The sequence below is a fragment of the Triturus cristatus genome, chromosome 10, assembly GCF_964204655.1.
Source record: "Triturus cristatus chromosome 10, aTriCri1.1, whole genome shotgun sequence".
Taxonomy (NCBI): Eukaryota; Metazoa; Chordata; class Amphibia; order Caudata; family Salamandridae; genus Triturus; species Triturus cristatus.
In genome coordinates, this window is record NC_140593.1 from 186,633,121 (window position 1) to 186,652,774 (window position 19,654).

Consider the following 19,654-nt stretch of genomic DNA (forward strand, 5'->3'; position numbering starts at 1 on the left):
CCATCTCACTACCCGACACTCAACAGCCATCCTCACGCTCTTCCTCAGCCATCATCATTAGACTGACACTGTACCCAACTCAACGTATCTTTATTCAGACAAAGCCAACACCACCAACACACAGAGACTGGTCACTCCAAGTCAGTCCCAAGAGCTTCAATGGCCATGAAAGACAAAGGTGGATCAAAATGCAACCATGACCTGCATGCCACCAGCTTCAAACAAAACCTAATACTACCACTTATAGCCTTGTGATCAGCATCTTGGATACTTCGACCCTCATTATGCCCACAAATGCGCACTCACATGCACGAAAACAAACATGCACCCTCTAGCTAAACTTTTGCTCTCACGATCTCTGTTGCTTTGTAGCTAGGTTCAGGCTATATTAGTCCCCATACTTTCACACAATGGTCATTAAGATGAGACTGTTTGTACCCTGCAGTTGATAACTCAGTTGAATAAGAGTCCAATAAAATAGGCAGCTTGGAACGACAAGGTTGAGGTTGGTGTTTTTTTGGCATACCTGCTATGCGGATACAGCCTCCCCTACCGAAAATGGCAGACCCACTTTTTTTAAAATTATTTGGACAGCTGATGCTGAGTCATAAACAAATAGTCTATCAGGATGTCAAATTTAACTAAACGACACTTTGGGATCTGTGTTGGATTTCTCCTTTGTCTCAGTGCAATAGTTGATCTTTTTCACATAATCAATTTGTGTGTTCAGCGAAATGGCTAATAATTGTTTAGATCGCTGAAAGCAGCTTTTTCAAGGCTATTACATTAAAAAAAGTTTCTAGTTCTGGAAAAAGGAAAAAACACAAGAATATGTGAAAAACGAAAATATGGAGAAGAGAAAAAAACCACAAGACCAACTAAGTAAATATACAACAACATCTTTGCTATAACACAGAAAAGAAACAATGACACAAGGGGAAGCTCATGCTAAGATGAGCAGCAAAGACTGGTGTCAGGAGACTTCTCACAAATACATTATGACTAAGATGAATGCGTAGAGTAACTTTTTGATTTGACCCAACTTGAGAGGAGACCCTCAGTGGGGCGACTGACTGCTGAGTTTCTGGAAGTAAAAAACACATATCTTAGAACCAGTGTTGGACGACATACAGCCGCTTTTGGCTAAGAAGCTCTATTTGCAATTTAAATATGGAGTCATTCCGCTGCGTTCATTTATAAAAAAAATGGGAGGGCAACACAAACGCAGAGTGCCCTGCGTGTAACAACACAGATGAGACCGAACTCCAGGTGGTATTTTTCTGTCAGGGGTACAGGAAGCCAAGGTCACGATGGCTACTTCAACTCTGTAGGAATTTGGGGTCTGGACATTGTCGCGACGTGTATATGATACTAAAATCTGACACGCGCATTCCCATTGTCTTTTCTATTTCACGCTTTTTATTTACCATGTGGTGCACATGCAGAGTCATCTTAAATAAGTCTGCAAATAGGAATGATAATTGCCTATGACATATGTTCTAATTGATGATTTTCGCACATACTGTATTTATTTGGTTATTGTAGAGATGATTGAATTATTCTTAATGACCAATACTCGCTGGCACTGAATGTATATAGATCATTGCCCCCCAATGTTTTTGGTTTTACCTAACCACCATGTTGATAACTGGGGGCAAATATGCAGGCTGAGTAAATGCATTGCTATTCTGTTTTTTTACCATCAGCTCTATGTGTATCGCAATTTTAAATTGTAACACATAATGGAACAAAAATATTGCTTGGAAATAGCCTTCAAATGTACATTGCATAAGCAGTTTATGTCCCGTTTTTCAAGATGGCTGATCCCTGGAAATGTTGCTCCAGAGTGTGGAATGTAGATCTTTTTATTCTCTTTTTTAACTCCTTGTATTATATTGTATTTAACATTGCTATTTTAAACTGTCCTTTAATGGCCAAACGTGCCAAAATAAAGTTCTTATGATGATGATTTCAATGACTCAAGTAGGTATTAATCAAATATAATATGCTTTGTGGGCGAAGGTTCTCTCAGAGTTAGAATGAGAGCTAAACTGAGATGGATGGTTGCAGAATCATGTATCTAGGACATAAGACTAAAAGCAAAGCTGCAAAGAGGTGTTGATGGCTGGCGGCTTGTAACAACTCAGAGAAGCTTAAATTTAGTTGCTCCTCTCGGAATGAGTAGCCAATGCAAAACAGTCAAAACATGAAGAAAGGTGTAAGGATACTCTTATATGAAGAACAAATAGCAAAACTGGTTCTATGTGTACTGCATATTTTATCAAATCTGTGAACAGTCCCTATAATATATTATTTTCTTCTAGCAATCTGTCCTCAGGTGTGTCGAAATGAAGGGGTTTGTGTGGCCCCTGGTGTCTGCAGTTGCCCAGCAGGATGGGTCGGAGGAGCATGCCATTTAGGTAAAATGCAAACGTTTCTCGCTGTAGAATTTCTTTGCTTTTTTTTGTATGTACAAGTCTGACAGTCTATTTATGTTTTTGTTGGCGAATCAAACACACTATTTTAAACTTTAAGGTAATCCGACAGTGTTACCAGTGGCGGCTCCTCAGCAATGGTGGAGGAGCGTCACCCCACTGCTTGGCTAAGAGCCAGCAAATGAAAAATAAAACAATGTTCTAACATCCTTTAATTTTTCATTTGCCGGCTCTGAGCCAGCTTCTGCAGAGAGGGCCGGGGCACGGGAGGAGGAGTGCGATGCTTACTCGCTGATATGTGTTTGGCCAGCCGTCCCAGGCAGACCAAAATACACATGCGCACTTAGGTTTCAACCCCCGCAGACTCCCTGGCCTGAGCGGAGCGTCTCTTAAGCATGCTCAGGCCAATCCCAGCACTGCTCTCCTACCAGGAGGGGGCGCCGGGATTGGATGGGAGTCTGTTCCAGGGGATGCCGGGACCAGGAAGAGTAGAAGAAGTGTGATGCGGGAGGCAGCCAGCGGCTTCAGGTAAGGTCAGTTTACTTTCATATATTCTAACACCCCCCCTCACTCCCCCGTGGGTTCCCCCTCCCTGCCAACCACCCTTTGTTTGTGGTGGCCGCCACTGAGTGTTACTTATGTCATCAAACTATGTGTGCGCTCAAGCTCAATATGGGGCTATCTAGAAGGACATTTTTCATGTTATGTTTTTTTTATTGAGCTTTATTGCTCTCTGCTGAGGGAATTAGAAACCTTTAATGTCCTCTACAGAGGTTGTTAAGCACTGTTAATACCACTCACCTTGGAGTAATTATTGATACCAAGTTATCTTTTGAAGGACAAATAAATCGCATCATGTCATCATGTTATTTTATTTTGAAAACTCTAACGAAAGTGTTGCCTTTTATTCCACCAAGCCTGCAGAAATGGTAGTTACGACTCTCATGTCATCCAAAGTAGACTACTATAACGCGATTTTTGTTAATATTCAAAAACGTTTTTTACATAAGTTACAAACACTTCAGAATGCTGCAGCACAGTTACTAAGTATTCCGAAATATGAATCCACATCTCAAGCACTGATTCAATTACACTGGCTCCCTAAACATTCAGTATAAGGCACTCTGCATTGCCTTCAGAGCACACCAAGGTGTTGGCCCTGAATATTTGATACAACGCTTTTAACGCTACATCCCAGCCCGCTCCCCGCGCTCATCCACTAGTGGAAATCTAGTATTCCCCATATTTAAGAAATCTAACTGTGGTGGGAGAGGATGTATTTCATGTACATTGAGGGTGTGGAACTCACTCCCAACAGAACTAAAATGGAGGACAAATCTACTGGAATTCAGAAACAATCTAAAAACCTGACTTTTTAGCAAAGAACTTTGGCATCTCATAGATCTTTCTTAACTGTCTGTGCCTGCTTAGCGCCTCGATACCCCCGGGTGATTGTAGCGCTTTAGAAATTCTATTTTCATTTCATTTCACTCACCCCAGAATTGTGGACTTGAGATGAATGCAAAGGTGCATTATTAGCGGAAGGTCAATGAACAGATGCTAAAGACAACCAGCAAGTGGGAATTCAGGCTTTTAGCGTATTCCACCTCTCAATCTGCATAGACAAATGTCTGCTTCACATACCATGAACCTAGAAAACAGGCAAACAACAGCAAGAAGCCCCAGTATTAGAACCATTCGCATTGGCTGAGGCAGTCTGAACACTACATGCAATTAACGAGGAGAACTGGTGTATGTTTAGTTCACTAGTTATTCAATTGTTACTTTTTGCTTAGTACCTTTTTATTTTAATGCATTTTAGCATAATTATGCATAAAAGCACAAATTACATACTGGAAACTCCTGGACCACTGGTAGTAACAGCAGAATACTTACGGTGGTAGACAATTATCAAAACATATGGATGTACGGAAGAGGGTATCACATCCTGCCAAAAGTGAAATCAAATAAAAAAATGTATTTAGCATAATGCCCAGCAGGATTTAACATAACATATTACAGAAAAGTCGAAAATAGAAAAATGGTGTACTTGCATTAAAGAAAAAAGATTAATGAATCTGGGATTCCAAAGGAAGAAGACAAAAGTAAATGAAACCGATTTTGTCAAAACATCTGTGTTTGGGATTGATGAGCTGGGTGATTGCACACCGTGATTGGCTAATGAGGTTGGTATGGCTCGAAGGTAGGTTCAGTACTATTAGATTCTGCATGAATATCAGGTCAGTGCTCTGAGGACTATGAGAATGAGGAACAACTTGACAATATTTGTTGCAAGTATTGTACGTTCTCCACAGAAACAGACATTACTCTGAGATCACTAATATGAGGAGCACCTCCTTTTCCAGGTGTTTGCCATTAATAGGTATTGAGGTCAAGCAGTCAAGGTTTACTGTTGGTAGGCGATGTTGGCAGGACACTGGGTGCAGTTAGCACTGGAATAATGTACAATAAATATAGTGCTGAGTCAGTGTTATATGTTTGGTAGAAAAGGCTTTTTTTAAAGGTAAGTTTAATTTCACAGTAGTGTTAGACTTAAGGTACCATCAGTTCACTTTTAAATGAGTAAGATGTGGGGAACAATCTGAAAGGTTTTTTCTGCAAGTAATCACCTACATTCACAAACCTTGCTTAACATGTGTACAATTTAGCTGAGGCCGTCTTTTGAATAGTTTTGTGTTTACAGTAGTGGTACTCAGTTTGATCCTCTGCAGTGACATTTTGGTGTCTTTGGAAGGTGATGGTCTGACTCTGGTAATTACAGTCAATGTGAAAAGAAGGATTCTGATTGACCTTGGATGTTTGCATTCATCAGGCTCCAGGGCAGGTGGATTCAGGCATGCCAAACTGTAAAGGCACGCCACAAATAGGGGGGCTGGGAGTCAGCTGTAAGAAAGGAAGAAGAGGCTGCAAGACCTATTGTTAACACAGAATGGGTTTTGGGTCTATCCAGGACAGTATGTTTCTCTTACCTCATGCTGATAGCTGTTTCAAGTGCTTTCAATTAATGGACAAGGAACTTAGCGCCAATATCGGCAACCCTCCCACGCACACCTGGTTAATATCTACTTAGCACACAAGAAATGGCATAACTCATACCACACATTATTTGGTGGAAAACAGCTTGCTGCAGGTTTTTTTCATAAGTGAAATATGCCAGTGTGGTGGAATAACTTACGGGCGATCCAAGGGCTTGCAGCGGTGAGTAACTTAAGCTGCCCACCCGCCGGAGGAGCCAAACAGCGCCACGGGCCATTCCATTCGGCGGTACCATTTTAAAATATGTGACCGCAAGTCCCAGATTAATACTCACACCTTTTTAGGGTAAGCCCCTGTTTGTCCATGCTTGCAACCACCCGAACGACTAACGGGGTGCCGTCGCTTACATCCCAGTGTCGTGCCGTAAAGACTCATGGGGTTTTGCATCAAGCACCCCTACTGTGCTCCATCAGATGGTCCCCTATTTTTTGTAAACACATTTTTATTAGCATTTATAATAAGACATGCATAACAATATTAAACAACTTACCCCACTACCACCACCCTCCATCAAGTCCAGTCCCCATTACAGTATGTATTAAACACATATTTATTTTCCAAATTATATTTTTTACCCATTTTCTTCCCCAGAATCATCACTATTTCTTAATCTTTAAGGGAATCTGATAAATGATCCCATGCACAAACTCTTTCAATTGATCCTCTTCCTTTCCTCACATCACTATACTATCCTGCACTCTCATAACGCACCCAACAAGCCAACTCCACTTTCCAATTTGCTACCCTAGGGGCCCTGGGCACTTTCGGTTCATAGTTATTTCACGTCTTGCAAGCACCAAAGCTAAATCAATAAATCTTGTAGCATTATGACACTTTGTACATCTTGGAAATCCCCCCCAGCAGACAGACCATAGGAGTACACTCAATTGATCTCTTTGTTGCCTCATTTATACAGAATATTACTTCCCTCCAGTATTCCACAAATAATGCACATGACCATACCATGTGCAACATATCTCCACCATGTTCAGCACATCTCCGAGATGCCACATTTGTCTGATGAATTCAAGCTATTTTTCTCAGAGTTAGATATGCTCTGTTCAAGAAGAAAACATTTATCATTTTAAATCTCACATTTCTAGATACAATGTATGAATTTCCCAAAATTTTAGACCATTCCTCCTCTGGTATTGGATGTTATGTTATGTTATTTGAATTTATAGAGCGCAGCTGTTACCCTGAGGTGTCCTTGCGCTATGCACTGCCTGTAAGTTAGCGGAGAGATATGGTCATTGAGTGAACAGCCAAGTCTTCAGTCCCTTTCGAAAGGAAAGAAGATCTGCAGCATTCCTCAGGTGGAACGGCAAGTCGTTCCAGGCCTTGGATGTGCATATGATGAAACTCCTACCTCCCCAACTGGCTTTTTTAAATGTAGGGATTTGGACATTTTTAGCTCCTGTGGACCGAAGAGTCCTACAAGGAACATACCATTTTAACCTTTGCCTCAAATGGTCAGGGCCTATTCCGTTAAGGGCTTTGAAGGCCGTGCAAAGGGCCTTAAAACATTCCCTTTGTTTCACAGGACGCCAGTGTAGCTGAATTCTTTTTTAACAGAGACAAATTTAGGTGTCCCTGACAACAGCCTCGCTGCTGCATTTTGTGCTATCTGAAGCCTATGGATGTACTGTTTTTGGGCATTCAAGATAGAGACTGTTGCAGTAGTCCAGACGTTCCACGACAAGAACCGTGACCACAGTCCTGAGATTTCCTTCTACAAACACAACAGTTGATGGACAGAATGCAGAACAATGTCATACATTCACCCCAGTACAGAGATCTGGGCCTAAATCCATCGTTTTTTTGCTCACCATGCCATTCCAGTTTGAACCCAGCCATTTGCAAATCAGTCTTGACCCTGTGCCTCATGTTAACAGTCCAGCCAAGCCAGGTCCTCCCTGGACTGGAACCAAGCATCCTAGGACCGGTTTCGGGGTTTCACCCCTCATCAGCCAGGATAGCTTGATTCCAGTGGCATGGAGAGCACGGGACTCACGTCTGAGCATACCCGTCCCACTCGGGGTGACAAATGCAAAATCTAGCTATCCTGGCTGAAGAGGGGTGAAACCCCAAAACCGGTCCTAGGATGCTTGATTCCGGTCCAGGGAAGACATGGCTTGGCAGTTCGGGCTGGACTGTTCCCATGAGGCACAGGGTCAAGACTGATTTGCATATGGCCATGTCTGAACTGGGGTGGCGTGGTGAGCAAAATAACGATGGATTAAACTCAGATCTGTGACTGGGCGTGAATGTTTTGCCAATGTGCAACATTCCGTCCATCATCTTGTGTGTTTTGCTGTTCGCCCTATGTGGGAAGGGTATGCCCAGACATGGGTCCCGTGCTCACTACGCCACGGGAGTCAAGCTATCCTGGCTGAAGAGGGGTGAAACCCCGAAATCGGTCCTAGGATGCTTGATTCCGGTCCAGGGAAGACATGGCTTGGCAGTTCGGGCTGGACTGTTCCCATGAGGCACAGGGTCAAGACTGATTTGCATATGGCCATGTCTGAACTGGGGTGGCCTGGTGAGCAAAATAACAATGGATTAAACCCAGATCTGTGACTGGGGGTGAATGTTTTGCCAATGTGCAACATTCTGTCCATCATCTTGTGTGTTTTGCTGTTCGCCCTATGTGGGAAGGGTATGCCCAGACGTGGGTCCCGTGCTCACTACGCCACTGGAGTCAAGCTAACCTGGCTGAAGAGGGATGAAACCCCGAAACCGGTCCTAGGATGCTTGATTCCGGTCCAGGGAAGACATGGCTTGGCAGTTCGGGCGGGACTGTTCCCATGAGGCACAAGGTCAAGACTGATTTGCATATGGCCATGTCTGAACTGGGGTGGCGTGGTGAGCAAAATAATGATGGATTATACCCAGATCTGTGACTGGGGGTAAATGTTTTGCCAATGTGCAACATTCCGTCCATCATCTTGAGTGTTTTGCTGTTCGCCCTATGTGGGAAGGGTATGCCCAGACGTGGGTCCCGTGCTCACTACGCCACTGGAGTCAAGCTATCCTGGCTGAAGAGGGATGAAACCCCAAAACCGGTCCTTGGATGCTTGATTCCTGTCCAGGGAAGACATGGCTTGGCAGTTCGGGCTGGACTGTTCCCATGAGGCACAGGGTCAAGACTGATTTGCATATGGCCATGTCTGAACTGGGGTGGCGTGGTGAGCAAAATAACAATGGATTAAACCCAGATCTGTGACTGGGGTGTATGTTTTGCCAATGTGCAACATTCCGTCCATCATCTTGTGTGTTTTGCTGTTCGCCCTATGTGGGAAGGGTATGTCCAGATGTGGGTCCCGTGCTCACTACGCCACTGGAGTCAAGCTATCCTGGCTGAAGATGGGTGAAACCCCGAAACCGGTCCTAGGATGCTTGATTCCCGTCCAGGGAAGACATGGCTTGGCAGTTCAGGCTGGACTGTTCCCATGAGGCACAGGGTCAAGACTGATTTGCATGTCTGAACTGGGGTGGCATGGTGGCATGGTGAGCAAAATAACGATGGATTAAACTCAGATCTGTGACTGGGGGTGAATGTTTTGCCAATGTGCAACATTCCGTGCATCATCTTGTGTGTTTTGCTGTTCACCCTATGTGGGAAGGGTATGCCCAGATGTGGGTCCCGTGCTCACTACACCACTGGAGTCAAGCTATCCTGGCTGAAGAGGGATGAAACCCCGAAACCGGTACTAGGATGCTTGATTCCGGTCCAGGGAAGACATTTCTTGGCAGTTCGGGCTGGACTGTTCCCATGAGGCACAGGGTCAAGATTGATTTGCATATGGCCATGTCTGAACTGGGGTGGAATGGTGAGCAAAATAACAATGGATTAAACCCAGATCTGTGACTGGGGGTGAATGTTTTGCCAATTTGCAACATTTCGTTCATCATCTTGTGTTTTGCTGTTCACCCTATGTGGGAAGGGTATGCCCAGACGTGGGTCCCGTGCTCACTACGCCACTGGAGTCAAGCTATCCTGCCTGAAGATGGATGAAACCCTGAAACCGGTCCTAGGATGCTTGATTCCGATCCAGGGAAGAAATGGCTTGGCAGTTCGGGCTGGCCTGTTCCCATGATGCACAGGGTCAAGACTGATTTGCATATGGCCATGTCTGAACTGGGGTGGCGTGGTGAACAAAATAACGATGGATTAAACCCAGATCTGTGACTGGGGGTGAATGTTTTGCCAATGTGCAACATTCCGTCGATCATCTTGTGTGTTTTGCTGTTCACCCTATGTGGGAAATGTATGCCCAGACGTGGGTTCCGTGCTCACTACGCCACGGGAGTCAAGCTAAACTGGCTGAAGAGGGGTGAAACCCCGAAACCGGTCCTAGGATGCTTGATTCCGGTCCAGGGAAGCCGCAAGATTGGCCGATAGCTACTAGGGTCTGTGGGATCCAAAGTTTATTTTTTAATAGGGGGAGGATAGTGCCCTTCTTCCAATCCTTGGGAAATATCCCAGTGGTGAACATTTTCTTAATCAGGGGGTTTAAGATGGATCCTAAGACTTCCAGAATGGATTTCAGAACCTAAACTGGACTTGGATCTGTAGGGGATTCTGATCGCATGGAATTCAAACGTTTTGTTGTTTCTGATGTTTCTAACAGTGCAAATTTGTCTAGGACTGGTGCAGGGTTGGATCCGAACGGAACATTTTTCTGTGGCTGTATCCCTTCACCCTTCTGAACTGAGGTAAATGTAGAAAAGATGCATTCCACTTTTTGTTGGAAGAAAATCGCCACATTTTCACACAATTCTGGGCTACTTGCACTCTCGGGAGTCATTGGTGAGGCAAGTTTTTGAGAAAAAATTCTTTTTAGTTTCCAGCAATAGTTCCTTATAGAGTCTAAGACTTATAGCTTTCTCCATCATTGCTTTTATGCCCTTTCCTCCATGCCCGTTCTAATCTTTTAGAAGCCAGTTTCTGATTTTTAGCTTGTCTGAATACCAAGGGGCTGAGGGTTTGGCATGCTTGGGGGTCCATTTATTTATCGGAACCAATTTCTTACAGGTTGCATCCATCCAGTCTGTATAGGCCATAGCGGCCTCGTCCACCCCAAGGGAGAGAGGGTGTAGGGTTCTCTTCAGTTCCTCATCTAGTTTTAAACCATCTAAGTCCTTCCAGGCTCATTTTTCCAATATCCTTATGGGCTCAGGTTTGGATTTGAGGGCTGTTGACTCCTTCAACTCAAATATAATGGCGCTATGATCTAACCAAACCAAGGGGAGTATAGCCATACAGGACAGATTGGGATTGTTAGAGTATATCCCATCTAGAGTATGCTCTTTGAGATGAGTTGGACCTGCCACCAACTGCTTGAGTTCCCAGCCTCCATTATTCTATCCAGAGTAATAGTATCTGGATCAGCGGGGGCCTCAAGATAAAAGTTAAAGTCCCCCAGTACCGTAAATGATTCTGAGCAAAGTCCATCTTCAAGCAGGGTACCTAACGACTCTAAGGAGCCACATCTAGGACCTGGAGGGCAATAGAGTAGTATCCCTTTGAAGATATTGTAATGCTCCATGTTGATGCTAAAGGAGAGAGTCTCGTAGGAAGCATTGGAGGCGGAGTGAAAAATAGGCTTCAGTAAGTCATGATAAATGACCACTAATCCACCTCCTCTTCTAAGAGGTCTGTCCAAAGTATGGCAGAAGAATCCTGGGGAGTGGCTTTCACCAAATCATGTCCTGAGGCTTGGTCTGCCCAGGACTCCGTTATGAAGGCTACTTTAATGTTTTGTTGCTCTATGAGTGGCGCACATTTTGTGCTGTGTTTGATTAAACACCTGGCATTCATAAGTATACACTTAAGTGGAGGTCTGTCATCTTTTATTTTTCCTCTGTCAGACTTTTTGTGAGAGCCACATGCAGGTTGATCAAGTATAATGGGCAGCTGAGAGCCACAGTTAGAACAGACCCCTGGGGAGCATTTACGCACTGACTCCAAGGCGAGACTTGGGCATCTTAATGATCCCCCTCCTGGCCTTAGTCCCAGAAGCTCCTGATTTGTATAAGTTGTAGTTTCTGGAGTCATACAGCCAGGGTGACTGGCCCTGAGCCCCGTCCAAGCACGGACGGGTGCAGACGGGCTTGCCTTAGGCACACTCGCTGCGCGCCTCTGTGTGCCACTTACATAGGTAACGTGTGAAGACTGGACCGCTAACCCTGCTGACACCCAAGATGGCCACCCGCTCGTAACAGCCACAAAGTGAAAAGCAATGTGCAAACAGGTAGGATTGACCCCGCAATTAAAATAAGGATTTGCCAAATCCTCCTCCCACTTTTCTCTTAGACCAACAAGAGGCGTTATCATATCACTTCTTATTGCCTGATACACATCACCGCCTTCATGCGACCCGTCATGGTGCACAATATATGACAAGCACTATGTACTTGCTGCTCTACTAAACCCATACCCCAATGGCTGCACAATCTAGCGATCACTGCTTGTTGCAACAGAAATTGCCCTCTCTGGATCTAAGAAGTGGCTGAGAATACATCAAATGATAATATCGCCGTCACTATACAAATCTAATGTATCCATTCGATGGTTTGCCCACTCTTCTAAGCCCCATAATCTTCTCACCTGAATAATTTTTTCCAATCTGCTCAACTAAATGCCTGGGGCATAGGGCCTCAAGTATGAGTTCATTGAAGTGCAGAACGCCAACAGTGCCACACATCCTTCAATGTAGTGGGCATTCCCCACACTGGTCTTCTGACAGGGGCCATGAATAGTCTATACAAAACATCCAAATGTGGTTTTCTCTCCAAATTCACCTCCCCTTGAAATCTTTGTGAATGAATCCATTATGTAAACCATTGCAACTGTACAGCTAGGTGAAAGCTTTCCATATCTGCAGCAGCTAGTCTTCCCTTACTAGTGGGAAATTGCAACTTTGCCAATGCCACTCTGCGCCTACCTGTTATCCATATAAGAGAAACCAACAAAGAACACATTTCCCTAAATACTCAACATGGTATCACAATGGGCAATGTTTTGAAGATGTAAAGTAATCAGAGCAACGCCCCCATTTTTGCTACTGCTATTCATCCTGAAACTGAAAGCTGCAGCATTCTCCAAAGATATTCACTTTTCTGTAAACTTCTAATCGCCACACCACTGTTACCCTCCAATAAATGAATGGGATCATGGTATAATCTTACCCTCAGATATTTTAGATACGTTCCCTCCCAATTAAGCACCCTCAGATCCACTGGCTTTGGCACATGCTTCTGTAATGGTAACACATATGATTTATTTCAGTTGCTGCATAACACTGAGGCTTGCCCAAAACCGATCTAATAGGTTAATGGCATGCGGCAAACAGCCTTAGCATCTTTGCAAAATACCAACATAATATCTGCATATAATGCTGAATAATTTTGTACACCCCATACCTCCAGACCCCTGTAAATCCCTCCTGTCCTCACTCAACTAGCAGGTTGCTTCAAAGCAATTGCAAATATTAATGGTGAGAGCGGGCACAATTGCTGCAGTCACCCCTTTTTCCTTCTCTGCAAAATCAGATTCCATGATTGCCAATATCCTCCTTATATTATGATCCATATTCCTTCCTTGAATAAACCCAGACTGTTCTATATGTATTACCTTAGACAATAATGGAGATAGGTGCATTGCCAATACTCTACTCAATATCTTGTAATCCAGATTTAGTTTAGTAATTGGACTATAAGCCGCATATCCTTAGAGGCCCTTCCTGGTTATAACAATGGGATCACTATTGCTTCTGCAGTTGTGTGGGGCAATCAACCCACCTTACAGGCTGCCAAGTAAAGTTTAACTAGACTTGGTGCCAATTCTTCCATATATGTCAAATAAAATTCCATAGGGAACCCATCCTTTCCAGGGACTTTCCCTCTTTCCACATGCTTTATGGCAGCCTTCACCTCTTGAATTGTTACTTCCTTTCCCAGGCCTTTTTTTCTCCTCCACTGTAATCTTAGGCAATTCAACTGGCTTCAAAAACTTATTAACAAAACGTTGTGGAAGCTCCAATGGCATAGCATATAAAATCCTGCATAAAATTTACAAAATATTCTATTGATTGCTTTCTGAGTATAGATGCGTGTACCCTCCTCAGAATCTATTTCCAATATCTGTGCGCCTTTACTCTTAGGGTTTGTGGGCCAGGCCAACAAAGTGCCCACCTCATCAAGTTCCACATGCATCCTTTTCATATAATCTCTATAATAAAAACAACACAATTTATATCTTCCGCTACCTGTTCCCTGGCATTCAAAAGACGTTGTTTCAACTCCGGTTTACCTGGTCTTGCCAACTCTAGCACTCGCAGCTCTTTCTCAAGTTTATTAATTTCTTTCACAAGGGTACATCTAATCCCACTATATCCGCTATACAGCACGTATTAAACACAAACCACTCTGTCAGAGGGGACACAATAGTAACCTCATTTTCCTTAAAATAGTTCACCATTGCCTTTTCAATAACATCACGGAACACTGGATCTTCAAAAGCCTCTAAGTGCAAATGCCAGTCTGGTATTCATGTCCATTCTCTATTCCACCCCACTGATAGTAAAACAGGATTATGGTCAGAGATTGTTCTGCATAAATACTCCACATTTCTGACCTTACAATGCACTGCAGGATGACACCAAAATGTACCCAATTGCACATGCAGATCATGCAGCCCCGAAAAGTATGAATAATCTCTATTTTCTGGGTTCATACACCTCCACGAGTCCACTAACCCTCATCTTTGTTGCCAATTTCTAAATTGCCTAGCCACCCAATGCACTGATAAACCCATCAGGGCTGGATATAATCTATCTCAATCTGGGTAAGCAATACAATTAAAATCTGGTCCTATGAGGATATTCTGTGTCATTTATGGTGCCAGTATCCTTGACAATCCCTGAAGAAACCCATCATGATTTGAGTTAGGAGTATAGATCCCCACTATAGTCAAGTCTCGCCCAGGCAAGCACCCCAACACCACCACATACCTTCCTTTTGTATCAATTAATTCACCGGTTTTCTGAAAGGGCACACCATGCCGAACCCATATCAAAACCCTCCTTGTGAAAGCAGAATATGCTGTGGCATACAACTAGCCCGCAATCTCTTACATAATGCTTCCCTTTCTGATCTAGAGATATGGGTCTCCTGTAGTAATGCAACATGTGCTCCACGTCTTTTTAAATGTGCAAGGACTGTATCGCATTTCGTCATGTTGTTAATTCCCCACACATGCCAACTAATACAATTGTACATCATGGTAGATTTCTTATCTTTTTTCCCCTCTTTTTCATAACAGACCATTGGGCTTCCTAACCTACCTACCCCGAATCAACCAACTCCCCAACCCCAGGACAAGAAGGAACTCACTCCCCATCCAAATTTAAAAAACTCCCACTTTCCATACTATATATAAGGGGTTACGCCAATACACTCACCTCCACACCACCCTTCACACCAGCCACCTCATATTCAGAATATAGTTGCCCACGCCATTTTCTAAGATTATGATATTTTCCAATATTCTCAAAATCCTTTCACAACACTTCTTGAATTTACATTGTGGCTATTTCGTTAAAAAAAATATATCATCAGAATTGCCTGATTTGACATGTGGCAGATTCATCCTAGACTAGATGCGCTACTGTTTCCACAACCTCCCTCAACCATGTCCCTATAAAAGAAGTAATACCCCCACTGCCTCTACCGACCTCCTCTATCTGTTCTGGCAGTCCTATAATGTGAATATTATTTCTTCTGGTCCTATTTTCTGCATCCTCTGTCCGTACTTCCAGTATCTTCACTTTCTGTTCCAGTAACTTTTGTTGCTTTTGCTTATCGCCTATTTCACTTAGAGAGCTTTCTGTACTTGTGACCCTCTCCCCCAGAAGACAGTGGTCTTCTCTTAACAGACTCTGATCTGTCTTCCTCTCGAATGTTTCTCTTGAAGCAGCTATAGCCTGCAGAATAATGTCTAGTGTCATTGTGGGGCAATCAATGACTATCTTCTGTTGCTCTTCCTTCTTCTTCAACAACTGGTAGCTGCCCCATTTTAGGCAATCCCCCGTTTCTTTTATCTTTGTAGTTCTCTCCATTGTGCTTCTAACTTCCAGCACTTAAATATCCTAAATATTTCAAACTTTATCTATGGTGTTTTTTGGTTTTGCCTCATGGAAGTGCACTTACAAAGTTATAGGGGTTCACAGTGCTTGAAAACAAGAATGGTATGCCTCTTCCTTAGTGCCTGAAAACGTTCACTTCAAACAAAGTGTGCACATCCCGATCGGAGTACACTGTGGTGTTTGCACTAATGAGGCCAGGCCCTATTTAACCAAATCCCCTCTGCTCGATGAGCTTGCGCATGGCTCTAATTCGCATTCTGCGGGAATGTTCGATGGTCTCCCTGGGCCTGGCTTCATGCCATATCCTGTGCGGGATTATTTTACCAAATAGCATTAAGGGACCACGATACCTTGCCCCATGAATTGCTGGTTTCTCCCAGATTTCACTGGCTTGATAAGTAAACTAAGGTCATTGCCACCCAGGTGAATTTCTAAACTGTGGGGTGGGGACCCATGGGGACCCACGCCCGCTAGTTGCTGCTGCAGCTTTGTGATCTAACTGCATTGGTGCATGCCGGGGGAACATTGCTCTGCTATAACAGTGCGATAACCCTGGGCAATTTACAATTTGGTCCATTTCAACATCTGATAGGTGGACCCCATCCCTACTGAAGTACCCAGTGGTACTTACATTGATGAGGCCCTGCCATATGACCAAAGCCCCTCTAATCTGTATGCTTCTGCCTGGTGTCATTTGCCCTCCTGCGGAATTGTTTGATGGTGTCCCCAGCCTGGCTCTATGGCATGCCACTATTGGAAACCACAGCTAGCACCAGACCCTAGCTTGAGCTGGCACAGCCCTCCCCAACCAAGTGAGGCTCCATCCCTTCATTGTGGTCTTGTAAGCATAGCACTCTGATACTGCAGCATATCTTACTAATGTTGACAGTAAAATAAACAAAACAGCTTTCAAAATGAGCATGCCGTTTAGAAATAAGGCACTGAAACCTGCATATTTTGCATTTCTATAGTCCCGCTCTGGTCCACAGAGCCCTCAGTAAGTTGGTGTGAGGTTTATCCTGTTTTTATATTGGACTTCTGGACACCTTATTTCTTGTTACAAAAGCAGGCTCCCTTCACAGAGTGATAGTTAAATATTAATTATATGACTACCTCAGTGGGAGGCACATGAGCGGGAATGAAGAATAAAATTGTCCGAAGCATTAACATAGTTCCAAGTGATTTTGTCAAATTGTATAGCTGTAAACACCAAGTGTTACCGTTACTCATTTTATTGGTACTGCTCTTGGAGGAATTAAAGATGACCTATCTCCAAGAATTGCAGCTACGTCAAGCCCTTTAATGAGTACCAGGTGTGCCTGTCACACTAAACTAAGACATGGGTGGGTCTAACACAGATGACATGGCCCAGGTTCCCCCGTAAAGGTTCCCTTCGTATTCTGTAAACCACCCTCATTTCCTGAGGACCCATTTCTATTGAAAAGGGCACTTAATTTTCACAGACATACAATTTTACTGCTACCCTTAATTGTCCAAATAATGCGTCAGAAATTCCTGTTTCAGGAATGTTTGTCTTTGTGCATCAACAAGTACAGTGCCTTGATTCGTTTATACCCTGTTAAATGTGTTTTTGCTACCTGACTCTCAAGTCACTGGTTAAAATTGATAAATACAACAGGCAGAAATGTTTATGAAACTTAGGCCCCCCCCCCCCTCCCTTCGGCCTCTGTCTTTGAGCGCAGTCAACATGACAAGTCAAATTCATCATTATTTAACTTGAGCTTACACTAACCATACTGATCATTTTACCAGAAGGGGTGTTGACCCCGCATCCACTAACATTTAGGTGTGCCCAGGACATGCATTGTATCATCTGCCCTTACTGGTTTAGTGGGCAATTCCCTCTGGTCACACCCTGCTAAATTAATTCCTGGCAGTACTCTATTTGTGTCCCTTGGAACTTGTTGCAGATAGCCCTGCTTTCCGCTAGTCAGAGGTCATCTCCAAATCTCTGAGCCTCAACCTCTCTAGGTTGCCTATTCACGACTATTTGTTTACTAGCCTTTTATTAACCTACTGTTATACCTGGAATCCTTGGTGTGGGTTTCCTCTATCTTTTTGCCTCTGCCTCCTATATTTTTGCTGTGTGCTGGACTTCGTTTTTGCTTGTCTAGATGCTTTGGGCACTTTGCCACTGGTGATCAAGTGCTCCCTCTGTGAATTGTGAATATGGATTGCGTTTCCATGATTGGCTTGTTTGACTTACTAATAAATCCCTAGTACAGTGCACTGTGTGTTCCCAGGGCCTATAAGTCAAATGCTTTTAGTGGGCCTGCAGCACGGATTATGCCACCCACACAAGCAGCCTTTTGAAAGGGTCTCAGACCTAAAACTGCAGTGTCTGCATGCAGTTTCTACTCTCATGTGGAACTGGCAAGTGCACCCACTTGCCAGACCCTAACCGTCCCTTTTATTACATGTGAGTCACCCCTAAGGTGGGTCCAAGGTATCCCTGTGTGCAGGGTGCAGTGTAGGGCATGTACTGATGTGTGTGACATGTCCTGATATTGAAATACAGTGTATTAGATTGTTCACTATGGTCCCATGGGATAGAATGGGGAATGCTTTGTAACACCTTACAAGCATAACTTCCCATGGGAACACGATAGAAAGATGGAGTTTAAAATGCTTGAACTCAGAATATAAAAATGCATTTTTTAGTAAAGATGATTTTTATATTGTGTGTTCAAAAATACCACTTTTAGAAAGTGGGTATTTTCTTGCTTAGCCATCCTGTGTGCCTATGCTGGTTTGTGGAATCAATCAATCAATCAATCAAGGCATTTATATTGCGCACTACTCACCCGGAAGGGTCTCAAGGCGCTTGGGGAAGGGGGTCTGCTACTGCTCGAACAGCCAGGTCTTGAGCTGTTTCCTGAAGGCGAGGTGGTCCTGGGTCAGCCGAAGGTGGATGGGCAGAGAGTTCCATGTCTTAGCCGCCAGCTAGGAGAAGGATCTTCCTCCGGAGGTGGCTCTCTGGATGCGAGGGACGGCGGCGAGGGCGAGGCGCGCGGATCGTAGCTGGCGAGTGGGCGCGTAGAAGGCGAGGCGGTTGTTGAGGTATCTTGGGCCCAGGACGTGGAGAGATGTGTGCGTGGGTGAGGAGTCGGAACGTGATCCTCTTGTTGACAGGGAGCCAGTGGAGGTCTCTCAGGTGGCTCGAGATGTGGCTGCGTCGGGGGACGTCTAGGATGAGTCGGGCGGAGGCGTTCTGGATGCGCTGAAGTCTTTTCTGAAGCTTGGCTGTTGTTCCGGCGTAGAGGGTGTTTCCGTAGTCTAGTCTGCTGGTGACTAGGGCCTGGGTGACCGTCTTCCTGGTCTCGGTCGGGATCCATCGGAAGATCTTGCGGAGCATGCGGAGGGTGTGGAAGCAGGATGAGGAGACGGCGTTGACTTGTCTGGTCATCGATAGGGAAGAGTCCAGGATGAAGCCCAGGTTGCGTGCGTGGTCCGTTGGCTTTGGTGCGGTGCCTAGGGCTGGGGGCCACCAGGAGTCGTCCCATGCGGAGGGTGATGGTCCAAGGATGAGGACTTCTGTCTTGTCCGTGTTCAGTTTCAGGCGGCTCAAGTTCATCCACTCGGCGACGTCTTTCATCCCTTCGTGCAGGTTAGTCCTGGCGTTGTCAGGGTCTCTGGTGAGGGAGAGGATCAGCTGGGTGTCATCGGCGTAGGAGATGATGTTGAGGTTGTGTTGGCGTGCGATGGCCGCGAGGGGTTTCATGTAGACGTTGAAGAGGGTGGGGCTGAGTGACGATCCTTGCGGGACGCCGCAGATGACTTCGGTGGCCTCAGATCGGAACGGAGGGAGGCGTACTCTCTGTGTTCTGCCGGCGAGGTACGAGGTGATCCATTCCAGGGCCTTCCCTTGGATACCTGTGTTGTTGAGGCGTTGGACTAGGGTGCGGTGGCAGACAGTGTCAAATGCTGCGGAGAGGTCCAGGAGGATGAGGGCCGTAGTTTCCCCGTTGTCGAGTAGAGCCCGGATGTCGT

At 44.7% G+C, this 19,654-nt stretch overlaps 1 protein-coding gene across 1 annotated transcript in view; it reads left to right on the forward strand.

The window, feature by feature from the left end:
* LOC146789186 (uncharacterized) overlaps positions 1 to 19,654 on the forward strand; it is a 112,708-nt gene that overhangs the window by 79,316 nt on the left and 13,738 nt on the right. Inside the window, exon 4 of the mRNA XM_085630021.1 lies at positions 2,325 to 2,420. Within this exon, the coding sequence (XP_085486147.1) occupies positions 2,325 to 2,420 (96 nt within the window). The remainder of the gene's footprint in view (positions 1 to 2,324; positions 2,421 to 19,654) is intronic.